This window comes from Penicillium coprophilum (assembly GCF_028826855.1).
Source record: "Penicillium coprophilum strain IBT 35676 chromosome Unknown utg000006l_segment0_segment0, whole genome shotgun sequence".
Classification (NCBI taxonomy): Eukaryota; Fungi; Ascomycota; class Eurotiomycetes; order Eurotiales; family Aspergillaceae; genus Penicillium; species Penicillium coprophilum.
In genome coordinates, this window is record NW_026622725.1 from 4,044,983 (window position 1) to 4,064,096 (window position 19,114).

The window sequence follows — 19,114 nt, forward strand, 5'->3', positions numbered from 1 at the left end:
TGTTTGGTTGCGACCTGTGTTTCAGCCTTGAAGCTCGATTTTCGGCATCGCGTGAACTATTCTCTTTTTCTTTCTACTCGGCTGGGATTTGCAGAGCATCTCCCCCAGACATTTTATTCTTTCTTCGTGGCCTTGCTTCGTGCGTGGCTTCTCAAAAATTTCCTCTTAATTGTTATCTTCTTTTTTCCCATTTCGAGGTGTCTCATCAAATCCTCTCCACCTCCTCGGCTTGCTCAAGACTTATTACACGGGTTCGCGACTTTCAAACTCAGCAAGTCCTTGTACAGCTTGTTTCTTCTGTCAACCACCATATTTATCGCTAGCCACTCGCTCGATTTTTTCCCCCGCATATCTTCACCTGTGATTGGTACGTGTTATTGCCTGCTACCCTATCTGTTGGATCTTACTGACCAGTTTCTGAATACAGAAAACTCAGGTCTCGTATCCACGGTTTCTTTTCCGGTCGTTGAACACCGATCTTGCAGACATATTCCAGCGCCTGTTCTTGCAAAGACACCATAATTTCTTAATCGCCGGAAAGTGAGTTCAGCTTTGTGGTTGACCCCAAACGCTCACATCGAACCCGGACGTCAAAAGACACCATCCGTCTCGCTTTCCTTCTACTGCACATACCTACAACCCACCTCTACCAAACGAATATGAGTATGGACGCTGGCGGTCTTGCTCAAATGTCTCAAATGTCTTACAATTCTTCCTTCAACAATGGCAACTCCCTGGGTGTGCCAGGCTCTGGCTTCGCCTCGCGCGGCAAAGGCTCTCACATAAAGCGTTTGAGTGTGCCCCCCCCAGGTTGCTACCATCGACGAGTCCCAGACATCGGCATCTGTCTCCACCCCGCGTACCAGTCGCTCTCATCTTTTGGCTGGATTGCGCACTGCTCCCAAGTCTGCGACAATTCCATCTGAGCATCAGCAGCGGAGTGGTATGGAAAGTTCACGATTCACTGGGTATCCCAACCGAGGGACGGACCGGGTCCCACAAACTGCCACTGGAACTGGATTCCCACAGCACAATTACACCATGAGTCAAAACGCGAACTCGCACCGCAATAGCTCGCACCACAACCGCATGATGTACACTATGCCAGAGCAGGTACTTGCACCTCCGATGCTTGAAATGGCCGGTGACGATATTCCAATCGATGAGAACATGTACGCGGAATTGATGTCAACCAACCTATTCCTTGCTGCGCAACAGCAACGTCTGCAACAGCAGTTGATCAGTGTCACTGCTGCAGCTCAGCAATTCCAAGGCCTCAACCTTGGAATGTCCCTTCCTCGGCAGCAACAGATGCCTTCGCTCTCCATTCCTGGCATGGGATTTTATCAGCAACAGCTCCAGCAAGGCGTTCAGCCCATTGTGCAACCGGTTCCGGGCCAACCCGGGATGTTCTGCGTCTACAATCCTCTGACTGGCCAACAAAGCTATATCATGGATAACAACTCCCAGGAAGATCACCAGCAACACTTCTATCAAGATAATCAATCCCATATTGGCCAGCAAGTTCCCCAATTCCGTGCGGAGATTTCTCCGCCTGCGGACTCCATGCAATCGCCCATGCAATTCCCGCAGCCAATCTCCCCCCAGTTAGCAGCCCCTCGCCCCCCCATGAGTCGTCTGTGAATGCTCTTCGTCGAGGCCACCGCAAGAACCTTTCGTTTAACCCAACTATCAAGACGAACATCGATACTACAAAGGCCAATGTGGGACCCGGGCCTAGGTCTGCTATCCTGCCCCCGACACCGGCCACTGGAACATTTGGACCCGGTCAAAGTCGTGCTGGTGAGCATCCGATGCGTCAGCCCCGTGGTCCCCCCCTCGCTCGAGGATCTCGTGGCCAAGCCCACCTCTAAGCACGAGGGTAGCAAGAACTTTGCGACCCGCCAGCGACGTCGTGCTGTTCACAACCTTGTCCGTGCAGGGATCGAGCGTCGTGGCGACACACGTAGCTTTGGATACCACAGCAGCGGAGGCACTAATACTCCTGCGAGCGAGAAAGAGTTTACCTTCTCAGATGGCGATGATGCTACCGTGCGCAGCGGGGGCAGTCTCTCCAGCAAGCCCAGTCTTGGCAGCCTGCGAGCAGTTGCTAATGGTGCCATTGGGTCCGAGAGAAGGGAAAAATCTGGCCGTGATCGCAAGTCCCCGGACAGTCCCTTCCACAGTGCCACTCCCACTAGTGAGGACGGTGGCTACTTTTGCTCAAAGTTTGTTGATGCTCGCGGGGACTATGTTCCCTCGCCTAGTGCCAGTGGCACCTCGTCGCCGTCGGTGGCGTCTGTTGTTGCTGGCCAGGGGCCGGCAGCCCAGGCACCAGAACGGCGCAAGATGCCGATGCTGGTGTTGTCCAGCGCTGAGAAACGCAAGACAACCTTCATGTAATGCCGAACATCACGTGCCAGCGACGTATGATTATTTTTTTCATGTTCCTCTTTTTGCTAAACGGGTTGGTTTTTGTCTCTCTTTGCCTGTAGACCTGATCAACAGGTCTCGGCATGGCTGACCCCCTGCCATTCCTTTTCTCACTACCACTATTGCTGGCAAGCCATGCCAAGGTTTATGTTTTCCGTGACGAAAGATCTTGATTGGTCTGAAATGACTTTATTTCTATTTTCTCTTTTTGCTTCTATTCAACTCTATCCATGACGTTTCATTCTTCTGTCGCCTGGCTTCATGACAGCCGAGGCTGGGCAGACCGGCTCTATTATCTCGGATAAGACAGGATGAGCTTGATACTGGAATAGTGGCACCTCCGATGACAGGTTGCCTTATCTTTTCGTCTCTATTTAGCTTCTGATGTACATCTGGTTATGTACAGACAGCTTTTTCCGGTGCATTTTGAGCTCAGATCACCTTGGTGAATACATATCTTGGCAAATGTCTGATCTTGTTTGAAGTATCTATTGTGTATTTGGCTGTGTTGATCATACTCCATGAACGTTTGCAGTATCTAAGTAGCTTTTGGTCGGACAAATCTAACAATGTATTCGGATTATGCGGGTATGCTTCTTAGGCTCTACGTACAATAATCCTAATTTTGTCCTACGATGGCCCACGTGGAACAAGTGGTTACGCTGTCTGTTGATGAGTCCTAGGTAAGCATCGCTGGAAACTTTTTAAGTAGAAGAGGCATCTCTATGCTTGATCTCACCTTTATACTCTTGGTGTCTAAATCTATAAATAGAAAGTAAGAGCGGCATAAACAAGGGTCAACAGGCTATTGGAGGTAAGCATGAGTGCCCCTGCGATTGATATCAATGCGAGCTGGCAGTGTGGATTGCGCTACACCGCATTCAAAGGCCCGTGGCATTCATGCACCATGTATTTCATGCTTGATCTTTATCGTTACAGAGTTGCAGAGCCGGGTTGTATGCTGATGATTATGGAAAGTGGCTTCGGGCTCGGAGTAGCTGCATAACTATCTCGGGTTCTATTTACACTTTTCATCCAAAGGCAAAATAGAGCCTGGTGGTTGGAGAATTCACTACAATTCACTCACATCCCAAACGGCCACTATCGGCGAGCAGAGTAATGAGTTTCCCCAAAACGATGAGTTCAATGAGGCAATTATTAGGAACTAAGAAAATAGGCTGAAGAAGGTGAATGTTAGAAGCTCTTTGATGGCTCTTGCTTCCGATCGTATGTATACCTCAATGTCTACACAATCAATATGGGAATACTAATCTCTTGGGTCGTAGAGGGAAGCCCATCAAACAGTATTCGGCGTGTAGACGGTACCATCGCCAGCATTCGATTCTAATCTTTGCTGGTTGCCTTGCCAGTATTAAACAAACCCTGATACACTAGAGGTTTAAATGCATTTAGGTATATAGTTTTGCCTCTGGAGTACATGAGATCCTGAGGCTTGCGCTGTATATTGAGAACCATGGTACGACCACGGCCTTAAAAAACCTTGTTGCAAACCCTAAGTTGACAAGATTTCTACCCAAGCCAAATAAACATCGGCAATAGATTATCGTCACGTAAAACAAGACACTTGTCATCGGCAAATCATATTTTAGTCGAGGGCTTAAGCTAAGATGTGTAAATGGGATATTCCTTTTAACATGCGAAAGGTTTAATATCACAACGGGTAATTGGAGGAGACAGAATATTTACTCCCAGACCAAGCAGGAATCCTGGAATTCAAACAGCTTGTTCTGTGTCTACCCGAGGATAGAGTAGCCGGACCTCCGTGGCACATGCGTTTCACCTAGACAGTACAATATTTAAGTCAACTTTGTAGTCCAAGCTTAAGTATTGGTCCCTGCGTTCTTGCAGGTCACACCATTGTTGTCGGTAAAGCTGATCGGGGAAGAGGGCCGTGTGACTAAAAGGGAGGGAGAGGGTGGCACGGATGGTTGTGCCATCGCATTGATGAACGAAAGGATCAGATGGAAGTGAAGAAAAACATGATAGTCAAGCCTCTGCAGTCTTAACAGTGTGAAATGTGGATCTAGTCCCGGAAGGGAAATAAATGACATCCTATACCAAGTATAATCTATATGTTATAACGGGCCCCTCGGAAGAGACAATCCGAGTTCCATCTGATATCCTCTCAGCGGTTTTAAGAGTCACCTTACACGGCGTCTAATTGAAAGTACCGTTCGATTGCTACACCCGAGAAACAATCGGGCCCTGATTATTGTCTCCCCCTGATTGCTAACCATGACTAGCACGGATTCAGAACCAGTCAGCAGCCACACCTGTAAGCTTAAACCACTCAAGTTCTCCTGACGTAAGCTTCTTGGGCAGTATATGTTGGTCATAATCATCGCCTAGATAAGCATCTGACATATTTAGGTGGCACAATGACGAGCGAAAAGCTCATGGTGGAAATATTGGTTGATCATGAAGCGGAGTGTTTCAAGCCCACTCAGGAGTGCATGTGTGCCTGTTCAACTCTCCTTTGAACAATTGAAGCGGATCTAGTACTGGGAAAAGCAGACAAAGGGATCGATTTCCCCGGACATTAGTGCAACCTTTTCATCTGTCGTACCTTGTACATTGCCAGGACAGATCAAAAACCTTCAACATCCCCTCTGAGGATAGACACCGAGTCGGGCATCGGGAGTCTTCTGGTTGTCAGCTCACAGTATAAGCACTCATCTGCTTCTCAGTGGACAGTTTAGCTGGGAGGAAAGGAGATTGGCCATCAATATGGGATTCTTTCCGATGGTGTGATGGGTATCTTCCAGGTCCCAAGTATTGATGTGAAATTATAGTATGTAAGTGGATTATAAGGTAGGGTGGAATCTGCATGTAGGTCCTGATTGGTCAAATCAATCAGGAACTAGTGAAAAGCAGGTATCTTGCAGGTATCTTGCATGACGGAGATGTTTCGCCTGTCGGGTGATTTCCCATGATGTCAGAAGAAACACAAGGGATGGCTTGGACTTGTTTGTAATCGCATCTCAGACGTCAATATGGACTAAATCAGAAAAAGAAGGGGAACTTGAGTCAAGACGAGTAGGTAAATCTGCATCAAAAAAGAAAAAGAAAAAGAAAAAAAAAGAGAGTTGCTCCACTGATCTTCTTCAACCTCCGATCATGAAGATCCCTCTTCAGCCTATGTACATATTGATACCCACACACCCCTTTTGACCTGACGCGGCCATCAGATTCTTTTGACTCTGCGGATTTGTGGGACCTCATGGGCCTGTGAAACCCCTGGTCTCTTTGGGTCTCTTTGACAAGGAGCTCAGTCCCCCTGTCTCTATCCCCTTTGGGAGATATTCTGCTCGGCCAACGGTGGAGATTCGGCGAGATTCGACAATATACGATCCAGAACGTTGGCTGTGATGACAATCCAACCCCTTTCAGGATAGTGAGCCGAATCTTGCGCAACTAATGTGCCAATCTCCCGCAGTATACCCGACCAAGGGGGAATGTACCTTATCTATTCATCATTCTGGCTGTCGGTCCCATACCTTGACTCATATTCCACTCTTGCCATTGACCTTGCCAGCTGATTGATCATCGTGGCGAAATGACAAAACCTGTGAGAACCTGGCATGGGGATGGCGCCGCTACGGCTACACGGGGTCATCATGGCCCAAAAGAAATCCTCGCCAATGCAGTCTCATTGGGCCTCTGACTCTTCTTGATATGGTCCGTGTGCTGCCCAGCAAACCGGAAAAGACTTTTTTTTTAATCTTTTGAATGTAGTCCTGTCTCTATCCGAGATGATCTTCGTAAATAGAGGAACTCCTGCATCGCAGACTTCGTGTCCACTGTCTCTTTTATATTGATTTGCCTTGCCTGACTTCTTTTATCCCTCTCCCTTCCTCCGAGGTTGCATATGTTCTTATTTCCCGATACAAAATCCTATGTCTATTTTTGTACCCATGACATAGTTTTCATTCCTGGCGGCACTTCCTCCGATCTGAACCCTTCTCCCCGAGAAGCTCTAGACCTGGTGTGCATTTTCGTGTCAATTCTTTTGTTTTTGCGTTGGTACCAGTGCCTCTTCCTCTTTTCTTATGCTTCTGCGTTGAACGAGGTGAGCTCACTATCTGTTTGGCTGCCGAAGCTCACAAAGTCCCGACGACAAGAGCTCTTCCCCATGGTATCCCACATAGCTGACTGTTGCTGGGTTACAGTTGACCACCTGGGCACATGAACCGCGCTACCCGTGCTTTAATCTAAGAGCTCGGTCACCTAGGGGGTCTGTGGGCTCTACTGAGTAACCAAGAAGTAGATACCAATTTGAGAAGAAGGATTACACCAAAATGGCGGGAGGTTATTTTGACCTTCCGATCTCCCGCAGTGCCTCTGATGAAGGGTCGTCAAGTCTATCAAGGTCGCGTTCCTTCACTCCATCACAGCCCAGTGATAGCTTCCAAGGTCAACTGGTGTCTCAGGCGCGGAGCTTTAGTGAAGCTAGTGCACAGGACAAGCATCGGAATGCAGATAATTTGAAAAGTACGAATCGTATCAAGCTTACGGTCAGCGAATCCGAGTCAAGAGAGCCCACTGGGTCCATGGTCGAATTCCGACTGGATCAAAGGGGCATCAAGCTGCCGCAAAGACCATTACCCACTGCCAACATTCCGGGCTTCCAGGAAAAAGTCTCTTCAGGCTCTCAGCTAGCACCGGAGCTGGAAGATGATCACTCTAGCGCGTCAGTGGAGGTTACAGGCTTGACGATCAACGCCAGAACTACCTCCCCGGGAACTCTAGGGGAATATGAACTTGGTCAATGTACAAATGACCAGGGGCGATCCATCTGCTTTGCACATGAAAGGGCCCACAGGCTCACATCCCTTCTCAATTGCCCTAAAAATTCTCCGAAGCACAGTCCCCAGTGCAGTCTAGGGTCTTCAATTACCTCCCCTCCCGCCGAAGTGGCGTATCAGACTGAAGATGGAGATAAATTTCCTGCTATAAGCTTCCCCGAGAAACAACAATTCTTCGACGATTTAATAGATGACCATGAAGTGGACTTCTTAGACGGGCGATCAACACCGCACACCTCCGGAGCCCATTATCTAGTGCATCAAATGGCACCTCGAGACCTCAACTTTCTGACTCGCCTTCGCTCTCATTCTTCTGGTTTGCAGTCCAGTGACCAAGATACCACCAGCGAGGACAGAGGCTCATTTGAGCCTGCTGAACGGACATCACGCTACCGTGGAGGCATTCTCTCATCGCTGCTCAAACTCTACGATACGCCTCGTTATAACCACAATCAAGGCCGTGGACGGTATGGGCGCTCTCGACACGGGAGCTCTTCTGAGTTCAGTGGGCGTGGCCTGTCCCCAGACTCTGTTTGGAAACCGCACAGGAAGTGGTACGACAAATCTACCACTCGTTCCAGCATATCCATGGCCGGCTCATCCCGCCACTCTGGCTCTCCTTTTGCCATGCTCACGCGGTCCCACAGCAGTGGTGCTGCCATTCCGAGCCTCGGCCGCTCACGTCCCAGGCCTCAGCTTGAGGATGAGATCCATATTACTGTTCATATCGCCGAGCTTCTGTCTCGACAACGGTATTTGATCCGTCTTTGCCGTGCTTTGATGAAGTATGGAGCTCCAACTCATCGGTTGGAGGAATATATGCGAATGACAGCTCGTGTCATCCAGATTGATGGGCAGTTTCTGTATATACCTGGCTGCATGATCATCTCCTTTGACGATGCCTCCACACACACAACAGAGGTGAAGGTCGTCCGATCCAGTCAAGGTATTGACCTAGGCAAGCTGGCCGATGTGCATGAAATTTATAAGGAGGTGATCCATGATGTCATTGGTGTTGAAGAAGCAATACAGCGGCTCGACGAGATTATGAAGAAGGAGAGCAAATTCCACATTCTGTTCCTCATCTTCGCCCACGGCTGTGCTAGCGCATCAGTTGGACCCTTTGCTTTCAATGCCCGGCCGGTTGACACCCCTGTGGCGTTTCTTCTAGGCTGTCTCCTCGGAGTGCTACAATTGATTCTATCAACAAAATCGAGCTTATATTCAAATGTGTTTGAGATCTCGGCCGCAGTCCTGACGTCTTTCCTTGCCCGTGCCTTTGGAAGCATTAGATTCCAAGGGGAACCTTTGTTCTGCTTTTCTGCCCTCGCACAGTCATCCATCGCTCTGATCCTCCCGGGATACACGGTACTATGTGCTAGTCTGGAGCTCCAGTCACGCAGTATAGTTGCAGGTTCTGTTCGCATGGTCTATGCTATCATATACTCGCTGTTCCTCGGGTTTGGAATCACTATTGGAACTGCAGTTTACGGGCTCCTTGACTCTCAAGCCTCAACGGCGTATACATGTGCCCCCAGTCCCATCCACAATGAGTACCTGCAACGGTTTCCATTCGTGATCTTATTCACCGTATGTCTGGCGATTGTCAACCGCGCCAAGTGGAAGCAAATGCCAATTATGATAGTAATATCTCTGGCGGGCTATGTGACCAATTACTTCAGCGCCAAGCGCTTTTATTCCAACACCCAGGTGTCCAATGCATTGGGCGCCTTTGTCATTGGTGTTATGGGAAATTTCTACAGCCGGCTACGGCATGGTCTCGCCGCTGCAGCGATGTTGCCGGCGATCTTTGTCCTTGTTCCCTCCGGTCTTGCGGCCAGTGGGTCTTTGATATCGGGCATCACTTCTGCGGAGGAAATGACCCGGTCTCCATATGCGGTTGTGAACAATGGAACACAAGGATTCGTCGACGCAGCAAAGAAACTATCAGCCGACGAGGCAAAAAATCAAAGCTACGGGGTCGTCTTCGATATCGGATATGGTATGGTTCAAGTTGCTATTGGCACGACAGTTGGTCTCTTCCTCGCAGCTTTGGTGGTTTATCCGCTGGGCAAGAAGCGAAGCGGTCTGTTCAGCTTCTAGATTGTGCATCTCCCCGTCGCCTCTTCTATCTCCTATTGCATCTATCTCTCTTTCTACTGGGTGTATTGCTTTGTCGCCATGCTCTACTACCGCGTCTCTTGGACATTTCAGATACGTGAACCCCGACTTTAGTGAACGGGAGTTCACTTGCTGTATTTCTAATTGTTTACCATTTTGGGGAACTGGCGAATGCGAAGCTTACTGGCCTCTTTGCTATGTCTTGTCGACATTTTACTCCCTTTACTTCCCCCGTCAATGCTATATTGACGCACTATCCCGACCATTTCCGTCTGGACATATATAGAAGCTACGATTCTCACGAGTCACGACTAAAATCATCGAGGCCTTCCATTCGCGTGTCTGTCGTTTTATTCCCTTTTTAATTCCCCCCAAGGTGTCATATTCGAATCGAGATGGGAAGAACAAAACTGTATTGTCTGAACTTTGTCATTGTGTGTGTATCTCAGCGGAATATTGAAAGCATTAATTATTGACGAACTGAAGCGACTTCATTGTGATTTCACATGCCAGCTCTAGATCCGTGCCGATGTAGTTACTGGTCTTGACATATTTTCTTAAGATAGTCGAAAGAAAGGAGCGCGGTATCATATTTGTAGCGGTGGTATAATGTATGCCCTTCGTCCAAAACTAGATAGATTATGGCATCTTACTACACGGATACTGGGAAACAGATGATCCTGATGGTATGTATTAGGTGCCTGACTGCCTATGTACTCCATCTCGGATTTCTGCATCTTATGGAGCATCAGATACCTCAAATTGCTAACCCAAACCCCAAACTCCGAGCTTGTGAAACGATTGAAATGCCCCTGTAAATGCACCTTTCTCCATCCCATGATATCGGGATGGAATTTCGTCAAGATCATCGCTATCAATTCATTCATGGAGGATCGCTGCAGGAAAGAGAAAAAGGAAGAAAGGAAAGTGAACGGCAAATGGGCGAAAACACATTATTGAGGATATACAGAGGAAACTTCCAGGGAAAGCAGATGGATAGCATTTTCTATCGTCTCTCCAACCGACTTAATGCCCCCAGAATGAGACCCAGGTCTTCCTTCATTCTCGTTGGTGGTGGGTTTTCGTCATCAATGCCTTCCATTGCGAGACGACGTTGCGTGTTCTGCGCATCTCGCTCTTCTAGTCGTTGTGAACAGATGCGTAATATTCGGGATGAAACAGTATCTGCGGAAGCACGGTATAGTTCGATGTCATGCACACCAGCTGCAAAGGCATCGAGCGTCGGTGCCAGCCCGGATGTGATGCGCGATAATTGAGCAGAGACGGCAGATGGAGTGATAGGTGGTCGGGTTAAAGATGGGGTAGAGGGTTCTCTTCCTGATGGCTGATATAAGGGATTGAGAGATTCAAGTATGGCTTGCTGTGAGGGATCAAGGAGAGAAGGATCGATTTCTTCGCGTTGTGATATACGTGAAGAGTGCTTATCCTTTTGTTGGTTGTCGGGTTGTGGTTTAGCCTTGACTGTTGGGATCACTGGCTGTCGAAGAAGCGCATTAAGAGATTGCCTTTCTTTGTGTAATCTGGTAAGTTGTTAGTTCTATACACTTGTAACAGCTCTCGGCGGTATGCGTACTTCTGTATATGCTCCTCCAATTCCTTGATCTTGTCTGTATTCTGCACATTGCGTGGGTTGGGCTTTTTGACAACCACGGCTGGAGGGTTCAGATCTTCGCGGCCGAGCCAGTTGGAAAGCTCCGAGTTGCTCGAAAAATCCTGAAGAAGCTCCTCTTGAATTACACGCGCTGGAAAAGGTCAGATAAACAATGCATCTCACACAAGTCAACGGTTTCCACGTACCTGCTAAGCGCGCGCTTTGATCGTCCGAGTTTGAGCCTCCTGAAGGCTTCTCCCCCAATGCCCGAGTCGCACACCATATCAATAATTGGCGCATCCTTCGCGGTTCCGGAATTCCGTCATCGGCGATGTGCTTGTAAAAGTCCGCTGTACCAACTTCTCGATGGGGTAACGCTGTACGGGGAAAGAGGAAATCAGCATTCGGCCATTTATAATTCGTGCCAGACCAAAAAGCTTACCATTTGATGTCCCTGAGTCGATCAAAAAACTGGCCCTTCGTCCCCGCATACCCAAGCTGCTTCGCCGTCGCCCTTTCTCGCTTTTATCCCCCTTTCCGCCTCTAAACTCTTTATTGCGTTGGATCACCGGAGTATCAGCCACCGGCAGTGCCACCTTTGTACCCTCGGGAGGTTGCGCTGGAGAATTATATCCATTTGACTCGGACAGTTGCGCTTGATGTTTGGCTTTTGGTGGTCGTCCTGCTTTCTTTGGTTTCTTTGCCTCAGGCTGGCGCTCTGGACTGTCACGGGGTCGTGATGAGCGGATGTTTGGCGGTTGAAATTCAGTTTCTGTGTGTGTAGTCTTTGCAGTCCCCCTCATGGGTCTCCTGGTTGGAAGCTCCACGCTTTTCCCCTTTGCTTGCACTGCCCTTGGAGTGGTCTCGTCATCGATTTGCTTTTTTCGTGGCCGTCCTCTTTTCGGTGTTGACTTGTGAGGCGCATTTTCCATGTCTGAAAGGTGATTTTCTGGAACTGCTTCGATTGACGGTCGGGGCTTCTTTGATGGTAGTAAAGAGAACTGGAACCCTTCCGCATCCTCCTCGTATGTCACTAAAGAGGCAGATTAGAACATTTCTTTCAGCCTTCGCTCGACGACTTCCACCACCAGCGAACAACTCACCAGCTGGTCGCTTCCCTAGCTTGTTTGTACTCTCCTCGAGCTCTTGTCTACTCGCGCTGAGTCGCGTAGTCCTCCGATCCTTAACCTTTCCAGTTCCACCAGACGCGGTCACAGAGCGCGATTGTGTCTTTGGAGCGGCCATTGCAATCTTCCCCAGCGGTTCGCGACGCTTTGTCTTGGTCGTTGTAGTCGCCAGCACCGCGACTGTCATGTCAGGAGGGGTTCACGCGGGGTTTTGAATGGTCAGGAATAAACACAGGGCGGCGAAGCAAGCACCCCCGTTCCGATGTTGACCAGTCGCTTGGCGGTGTCTTGTTCTCCAGTCAAATACCCCTGGTTGGAGAGGCTTCCTGGAGAAACAACAAGCGCGACTCTCGTATGCGAATGAATTCCGGGCTCAAGTGGATGCCTTCTAAACAACGGATCGATCTCAACGCGGTGTTCTCAAATCCGACGGTTTGTTGACCAATGGGTACTTGACGTGTATATGGCTGTGGCACGGTCGAGTTGTTGGGTCGGCTTCGCGGGATTTTAGGCGCGGGTCGCGTCCCAATTCAGAGCTGCAGCCGAACTGCAGCAAATTGGGCGACTGATTCAATTCAATTAAGAAGATACGCAAGGGGAGCGACAGGTTAGGATGTGAGTGGGTGGGTTGGATTCTCGCACGCGGTTGTTTTGGTCGGGCGCGTGGGGACACTAGACTGTTTTGGGATCGACCGTTATACTTCAATGCCTTTCTGCTTGGACTATGTACTTTGACAACTTCCATTCATATTGAGACAAAATATATCCAAACGTTGTGAATGTATGACTGGCTCTGAAATTCAACTCTCTCTCACACACATCTCTTCTACACCCATTCCTCGCAATGCGCAGATGCTGCTAGATAAACGCTATGATGTTTCACCAGAAATACAGATAACCCCCAACACCGATGTTGAAAAACAATATGTTCAGTGAAAAAAGTGGTGGGAGTTGAGCCCTAGCCACTCCAAAGAAGAAAAGAGAGACAGATCATTGGATCGACTTGAGTAAGGTGGTGGCCTTGCTTGGTGGTGCCAGGCTCCCCTCGATGCGCCGCTTGGCTTCTTGCATCTCGTCGGCAGTGATATTCTCTGACATCTTGGGCATGTCAGGTTCATACTGAGGGATATCCGGGCTATGCCCGACTGACATGCCAACTCGGATCTGATGATAAAGGCGTGTTAGTATGTAATTGACGAAGTACGGAAAAATAAAGGATTCGTCTCTTACCAAAGTTTCCAAAGCACCCTTGGAGTTATCCGCCAAATCCCTGTCGAAATTGACCTTGCCCTCTTCAAAGAGCACTAAAAGGGTGCTACCACCGAATTTGAAGTAGCCCAGCTCTTCCGCTCGTGAAACCTTCTCGCCGGCTTTCCGGGTAATGACCGTGCTGCCGACCATCATGGCACCAACACAGACAACCATAACTCGGCCATGTGCAACAGAGTCAATGGGAACTAGAATGCGAACGTTTTCACCGTATACGTCCAAAGCAGATCGGATCGCCATGGGATTCACCGTATAGTACTCGCCCTCGATGGTCTTGGGTTCACCCATGATTCCATCTACGGGGATGTGGAAGCGGTGGTAATCTTGAGGTGCCAGACGGAACACGCCGAGCCCACCGTTTCGGTATCGCGCGGCATCCTCCGGGTACGCATTGCCCAACAATCTTTCAATTGAAAATTCACGGCCCTTGACCCAAATGCTGGTTGCATCGCTTAAACGGTCGAAGGTCACTGAGCGACAGTCGGCGGGAGACACAACGATCTTAGGCTCATTAGGGGCGGAGCACGGACGGGCGTCAGGCTTGAGGGCACGGTAGAAGAACTCATTGAAATTGCGGAAATTTTCCAGGGGGAGCAGGACTTCAGACATGTCCAGCTGGTGGAAATTGATAAAGTCCTTGATTTGAGATGCCGAGGCCGGGTCATCATATTTGCGACCCTGCTTGACACTCAGAGAGCGCAGCACACGGCGGACTGATAGAATATGTTAGTCAATAGGTCTTTTCGTCAGACAGATACACCTGGGTACAATAGCTACATACTTCGTTTCTTTTCCATATCACGACTTTTAATCCCCTTGTACAACAGCCGGATTCCAAGTCGCACATAAACACTCATGCGTTCCTCGTTGATCTGACCCGTAATGCGATCTTGTACAAGGATATTGGCCGAGTTCGCTCCGAGTTTGTATCCGCCGTATGAAATCTTTGTGATGACTTTGGAGTACCACTTGCGCTGTGCCTGGCTGGAAGTCACAAAGCCACCCATAACCAAGTTATCAACCTGGCGCCAGTCTTGACTTGCACACGTGGCAATGTGCGTGATGATATCTGCATCAGAGCGTTTCGCAAGACGCGGCTGGTGGCAAAGTGGGCACTCGCGAATTTCGACGACGTGCTCCTCGCCCCTTTCGTCTCCAAGATCATCAGGCTGAAGGTATTCATCAGCAGAACTAGATTGATCTTCACTGGACAGGGTTGGGATAGATGTTTTCTGCGGGTCGGTATTGGAAGCAGCAGTGGTCTTGGTTTCCAGAATGTGCTCATCGCTGCTAGATTGCTCACTATCTTGGCTTCCAGCAGTTGACAGAGGAAGCGAAGGCGTTCTGGGAGCAGCCATTGAATTTCTTTTCTGCAGAGTTTGAAGCGTGTCCTCCAGACAAATCACTGCCTGGTCGAATGTGAGATCATCGGTTTCATTGGATGCATTCTCTGCGCTGAAGCGCTCGAAAAAGCTGTTAATTGTCGACTCCTTTAGCGTTGAACCTAAAGTATCAAGCATTGTCGTCATCTCCACCTTGTCAATGCGACCACTCTCGTCGGCGTCATATTGCTTAAGCATCAACCTCCAGAACTGCTGTCGGAGAGCACTGTACGGTAGGTATTTTGCCTTGACGTGCAGCTCTGGCGAATGTTTGTCTTCCCACCGTTCCTTATTCTTGAGCATGAGGGGAATTGTATAAGATCTGAAGCCGTCCTTGTCAGGCGGCGGAGATGATTCGCCGTCATAAGTGTTCAGCGTGGAGGACAGCTGCAATGAGCTAGAGCTAGCCATATCTGGAATTCCTTCGTCGGGGAGAGAGGAGGGCGCAAGGAGATTCGGTGATGGAGCTTCGAGTGTTGATTGGCTTGAGGGTGTAGTGGCAGAGTGACGCGTCTTTAATACGGGCCGAGCCATTCTGGAGAGACTTGACGAAGATTGCGAGTGGCTGATACCAGATCTCGAGGGGCTGACTCCAGATCGCGTACCGAGTTTGGCATTCGTAGTGGGATCAGCTTCCTCCAGATCCTCCGTAAACTGATATAATCCCGTTTCAGGGTCTGCTTCTGGGCCGGCCTGAACGAGATTCTGCAGAGGGAAACCAGCAGAGGCAACAAAGTCATTCCCCGAGAACTTGTCTCGATCTATCACAGTAAAGCTGATAGTATAAGACTGCTCGTGTCGCATTACTTGGAACACCATTTTCTCATTATACACCGGGTTCAGGTTATGGCGGATAACAGGTGTTCTCAAGGTTTTCCTTCCCAGAGAGGTCACGACAAAAGGATCCATGTCAAACGATGTCCTCGTTACTAGAACATCAATTAACATCTAGCGCTTTTGCATACAGGGGATAATCCATACCATTTCGTTCAGGAGGCAAATCGGTCACCCGAACAATTTCCATGAAAACGATACCATGCACTCCAGTCCCCGAGCCTGAGAATTGATACGCACGAGCTGCCAGGGACTTGCGTCTCAAGCGAGCCATCCGAAGTCGCCGACGGCGCTTTTCCCTCACTTCCGGGCCACCTGCCAGGTCATCAGCTTCATCGGAGGTATCATTCTCATCGTCCTGTTCCAGATCATCGAAATCGGGAGGAGGAATGATCTGATCATCCTCATCACCCGAATATACCAATTTCTTGAACTTGCGATAGATTTCCGGTGGAGTGGCAGTGGGGTTCGCAGGATCGGCGAGCGAAAACTGCAGCAAGATCTCGCCAGACACAGTGCTATCCTTCTTTTTAGACGTTTTCCGTTTGGAATTCAAAGTGTACCATTTAGGCTATGGGTCAGGTCAGCGCGAGCCCCCAACTGTCCAAGCAACGTGTCCCTTTCCACCTACCTGTTGATTCACCTGGCCATCAACGAAGATGTCCTCCAATGCAATATCGAACTCGCCCAGGTAATCCTTGCCGAACCGATCATGATCCCAACATATAGCTTCCAACAGCGGTACCCCCACCACGGGCATGTCGAATGAGACGTTCCATTCCGGGTTCAGGGTCTTGAATATGGTTGGTGTCGATTGCCTCGCATCTCCTAATGTGACCACCAGATACTGTACAACATGTAAGCAGTCATAGTCTGAATTCTCTTTGTTGAAAGGGTGCTCACTGGGTCGCTCGTGCCACCTCGATCTTTGGCTGCGAGGTTGCGTCCCTAATAAATCCATTGAAATTAGCCAGAGAGCCCATGGAAACAGGAAACGGTACACAATTTTCAGTACATACCCGGATCACTGAAACCTTGAGTAGGAGAGGTTTAGTTTCCGTTGGTCGCAACGGACTGGTGCTCCTGCTTTGTCCGGGAGTGGACGACGCGCTCCTCGCGGACAGATGTGAGCTCAACCGTTGGGGTAATGCCAGCCGGACCATTGCGGATGGTATAAATGAGAAAGAAAGAGAAGAAGAGGAAGAAAAAATAGCGGGAGAAAAGTGTTGGGAGGGGTGGCTTGCCCCCCTAGTCAACACAATTGACGTCTAAGACCCCGGAGTTGATCGACGATATCCGGATGTTGGTCTTCGGGTCGATCACAGGCCAAGAAATGGACTTATCCACTGTAAATTCCAAGTTTCTGTGCTTTGCAAGATTTCAGTCAAGTCGAATGGGTGTCGATAGACTAAAGAGAAACTAAGAAACTTGAGGGGAAGGGAGAAACAGGTGAAATCGACGTCAATTACTCCACACCGCAAGTTATTAGAGGGAAAAATGGATGCCTGTTGTGTACTTATCCCTGAACGTGTCTAGTGAAATGTGTATGATATACATCTCATTGGTGTTTTTTTCCTGACATGCAGGTCAAAGGCTCCTATGCAGTACTCCCAGCCTATAATGTTGAATCCCATGCAACATCTATGTATTGTACTCCGTACAATCTAGTATATTGGAAGAAAATTAGATGAAATCCATATCGATTCTCAATAGAAGCTAAAATCAATCTTGTCGTCGGTCTGTGCGTCCCCAAACCTCATCGACATTAGTCTTGCCCTTGGTTTCTGGTACATATCGATAGATGAAGCCACCGAACAACCCGGCCATAGCGGCAAACACCCAATATACCTGTCCACGACCACCAAGAGCATCGTCGAGCACTGGGAAGAACTGTGCCACCACAAAAGTTGCGATCCAGTTGGCGCCCAGCGCCCAGCTCTGTGCCGCCCCGACAGCCTCGGGCCCAACAAGCTCGGACGCCAAGATGAAGGGGACCGGGCCCAGTCCGATCGCAAAACCTGCCACAAAAAGCAAAGCAGCGATCGCCGTCAAGATCTTAGCGTTCATGTAGATGCTTATCGCAAGAAGTATAGAACTGCAGCCCATACCACAGATGCTCAGCATCAGGCACGACTTTCGTCCAATGCGATCCGGCAGTGGGGAGCATGCCAGAGTGATCACGAGATTAATCGCAGATATCATCACCGTGAGTAGCGCAGCAGTCGTTGGTAATATTTTTTGTAGTAAGGACACGCTGTACATAACAATGCTATTCATCCCGGTGAGTTGCTGGGCGACCATTACCCCAACCACAGCAATAATAGCCGGGCGGTAGTATGGGTCTTTGACCACCTGCATAAAGGTGACTACAGGCTTATTAGGGGGCCTATCTTCGGAGGGGGAAAGCAATGATTCTTCCTCGCCAGACGCAGGTGCATCTGAGGTCCTCCAGCTCGCAATCTCCGCCTCAATGTCGGCATCTCGACCGCGGATCCGCTGCAGGACACGGCGTGCCTGGCTGATCTTTTGGTGTTCTGCGAGCCATGAAGGGCTTTCTGGTACTAAGGACAGTCCCAAAAGTTCCAGAGCACCGATGATTCCGGCCACAGCCAGGATGAGTCTCCAGCGGCTTACTTCGCTCCAGAAGTATCCCAGAGATTGTGTCAACAGAATGCCAACATTGGTCATAATCTGAGTGAAGGCACCGAAGAGGCCTCGAGCACTGGGAGGAGCGACTTCCGAAATGTAGATAGGACCAACCACGATTGCAGCACCAGAGCCAATTCCAGAGAGGAATCTACCAAGACTCAAGAGGGAAATCGCCGGTGCAAGTGTCTCTGCCACAGGCCCTAGGACAAAGAATACAGTGGTCGCTCTTAAGGCAAGCAGACGTCCATATTTAGTCGCAATAGGTCCTGCCAGCAGAGCTCCGAGTAAGCCACCGAGTGTGTAGATCGAAGAGACGAGGCCGAATTGCGATGGAGTCATAGGGAAGCATTGCGGTAGACCATGAAAAGAGACGTAAGAATGGATTCCACTTTGTTCACATGTTATCACGGTCTTGGGGGCATTAAGCTCTGCCTGGTAATCCACGTATCAGTAATGTTCAGTGGATTGGAGGGCGGGATATCGTACCAGGTGGAAGCCGAATTGTAGCGGACCAAGCGTGACAACAAAGACGAGATATACCAGGTACGGAGTGACCCTCGATTGAGTTGATACGCCCAAAACCATCGTGAGACGAATTCTAGGTCAATCGACGGCCGGTTGAGGATAGGTTAAGAGCGTCGGAGCTTTAGATGACGTTTGCCGATCGCGGAGAGATAAGATGATCTGGGGGTAATTAGGTCAGACGAGAGAAGTGTCTGCCTGGATAGTCGACCGTCACATTGAATTTAGGCGATCGAGTCACAATGCAGACCATGACTTGAACAGTTGAGGAGTCGAAGAGTTAGCAGGCGTCCAAGCACGACCGACATGTGATCTGACTAAGCGTTTGACTCGGCTCGT

General features: G+C 49.3%; 5 protein-coding genes across 5 annotated transcripts; 2 read left to right on the plus strand and 3 right to left on the minus strand.

The window, feature by feature from the left end:
* Positions 1-723: 723 nt before the first annotated feature.
* Positions 724-2,403, plus strand: N7500_010518 (uncharacterized protein; the record flags this gene model as incomplete). Its single annotated transcript, XM_056681656.1, has 3 exons — positions 724-738; positions 811-1,640; positions 1,698-2,403. The coding sequence occupies 3 exons, from the start codon at positions 724-726 to the stop codon at positions 2,401-2,403; spliced, it is 1,551 nt and encodes a 516-aa protein (XP_056529038.1).
* A 4,349-nt stretch (positions 2,404-6,752) lies between these two features.
* On the plus strand, positions 6,753-9,362 carry N7500_010519 (threonine/serine exporter family protein; the record flags this gene model as incomplete). Its single annotated transcript, XM_056681657.1, has 1 exon — positions 6,753-9,362. One exon carries the CDS (start codon positions 6,753-6,755, stop codon positions 9,360-9,362), a length of 2,610 nt encoding a protein of 869 aa, XP_056529039.1.
* Positions 9,363-10,386: 1,024 nt separating this feature from the next.
* N7500_010520 (Mis12-Mtw1 family protein) lies at positions 10,387-12,306 on the minus strand (the record flags this gene model as incomplete). The annotated part of the gene is made up of 5 exons (XM_056681658.1): positions 10,387-10,921; positions 10,975-11,143; positions 11,199-11,369; positions 11,435-12,025; positions 12,096-12,306. The coding sequence occupies 5 exons, from the start codon at positions 12,304-12,306 to the stop codon at positions 10,387-10,389; spliced, it is 1,677 nt and encodes a 558-aa protein (XP_056529040.1).
* An 803-nt stretch (positions 12,307-13,109) lies between these two features.
* N7500_010521 (putative phosphatidylserine decarboxylase Psd2) lies at positions 13,110-16,767 on the minus strand (the record flags this gene model as incomplete). Its single annotated transcript, XM_056681659.1, has 7 exons — positions 13,110-13,283; positions 13,350-14,101; positions 14,170-15,699; positions 15,752-16,175; positions 16,236-16,451; positions 16,508-16,552; positions 16,624-16,767. 7 exons carry the CDS (start codon positions 16,765-16,767, stop codon positions 13,110-13,112), a joined length of 3,285 nt encoding a protein of 1,094 aa, XP_056529041.1.
* Positions 16,768-17,326: 559 nt separating this feature from the next.
* N7500_010522 (putative MFS glucose transporter) lies at positions 17,327-18,838 on the minus strand (the record flags this gene model as incomplete). Its single annotated transcript, XM_056681660.1, has 2 exons — positions 17,327-18,685; positions 18,740-18,838. The coding sequence occupies 2 exons, from the start codon at positions 18,836-18,838 to the stop codon at positions 17,327-17,329; spliced, it is 1,458 nt and encodes a 485-aa protein (XP_056529042.1).
* Positions 18,839-19,114: the final 276 nt, after the last annotated feature.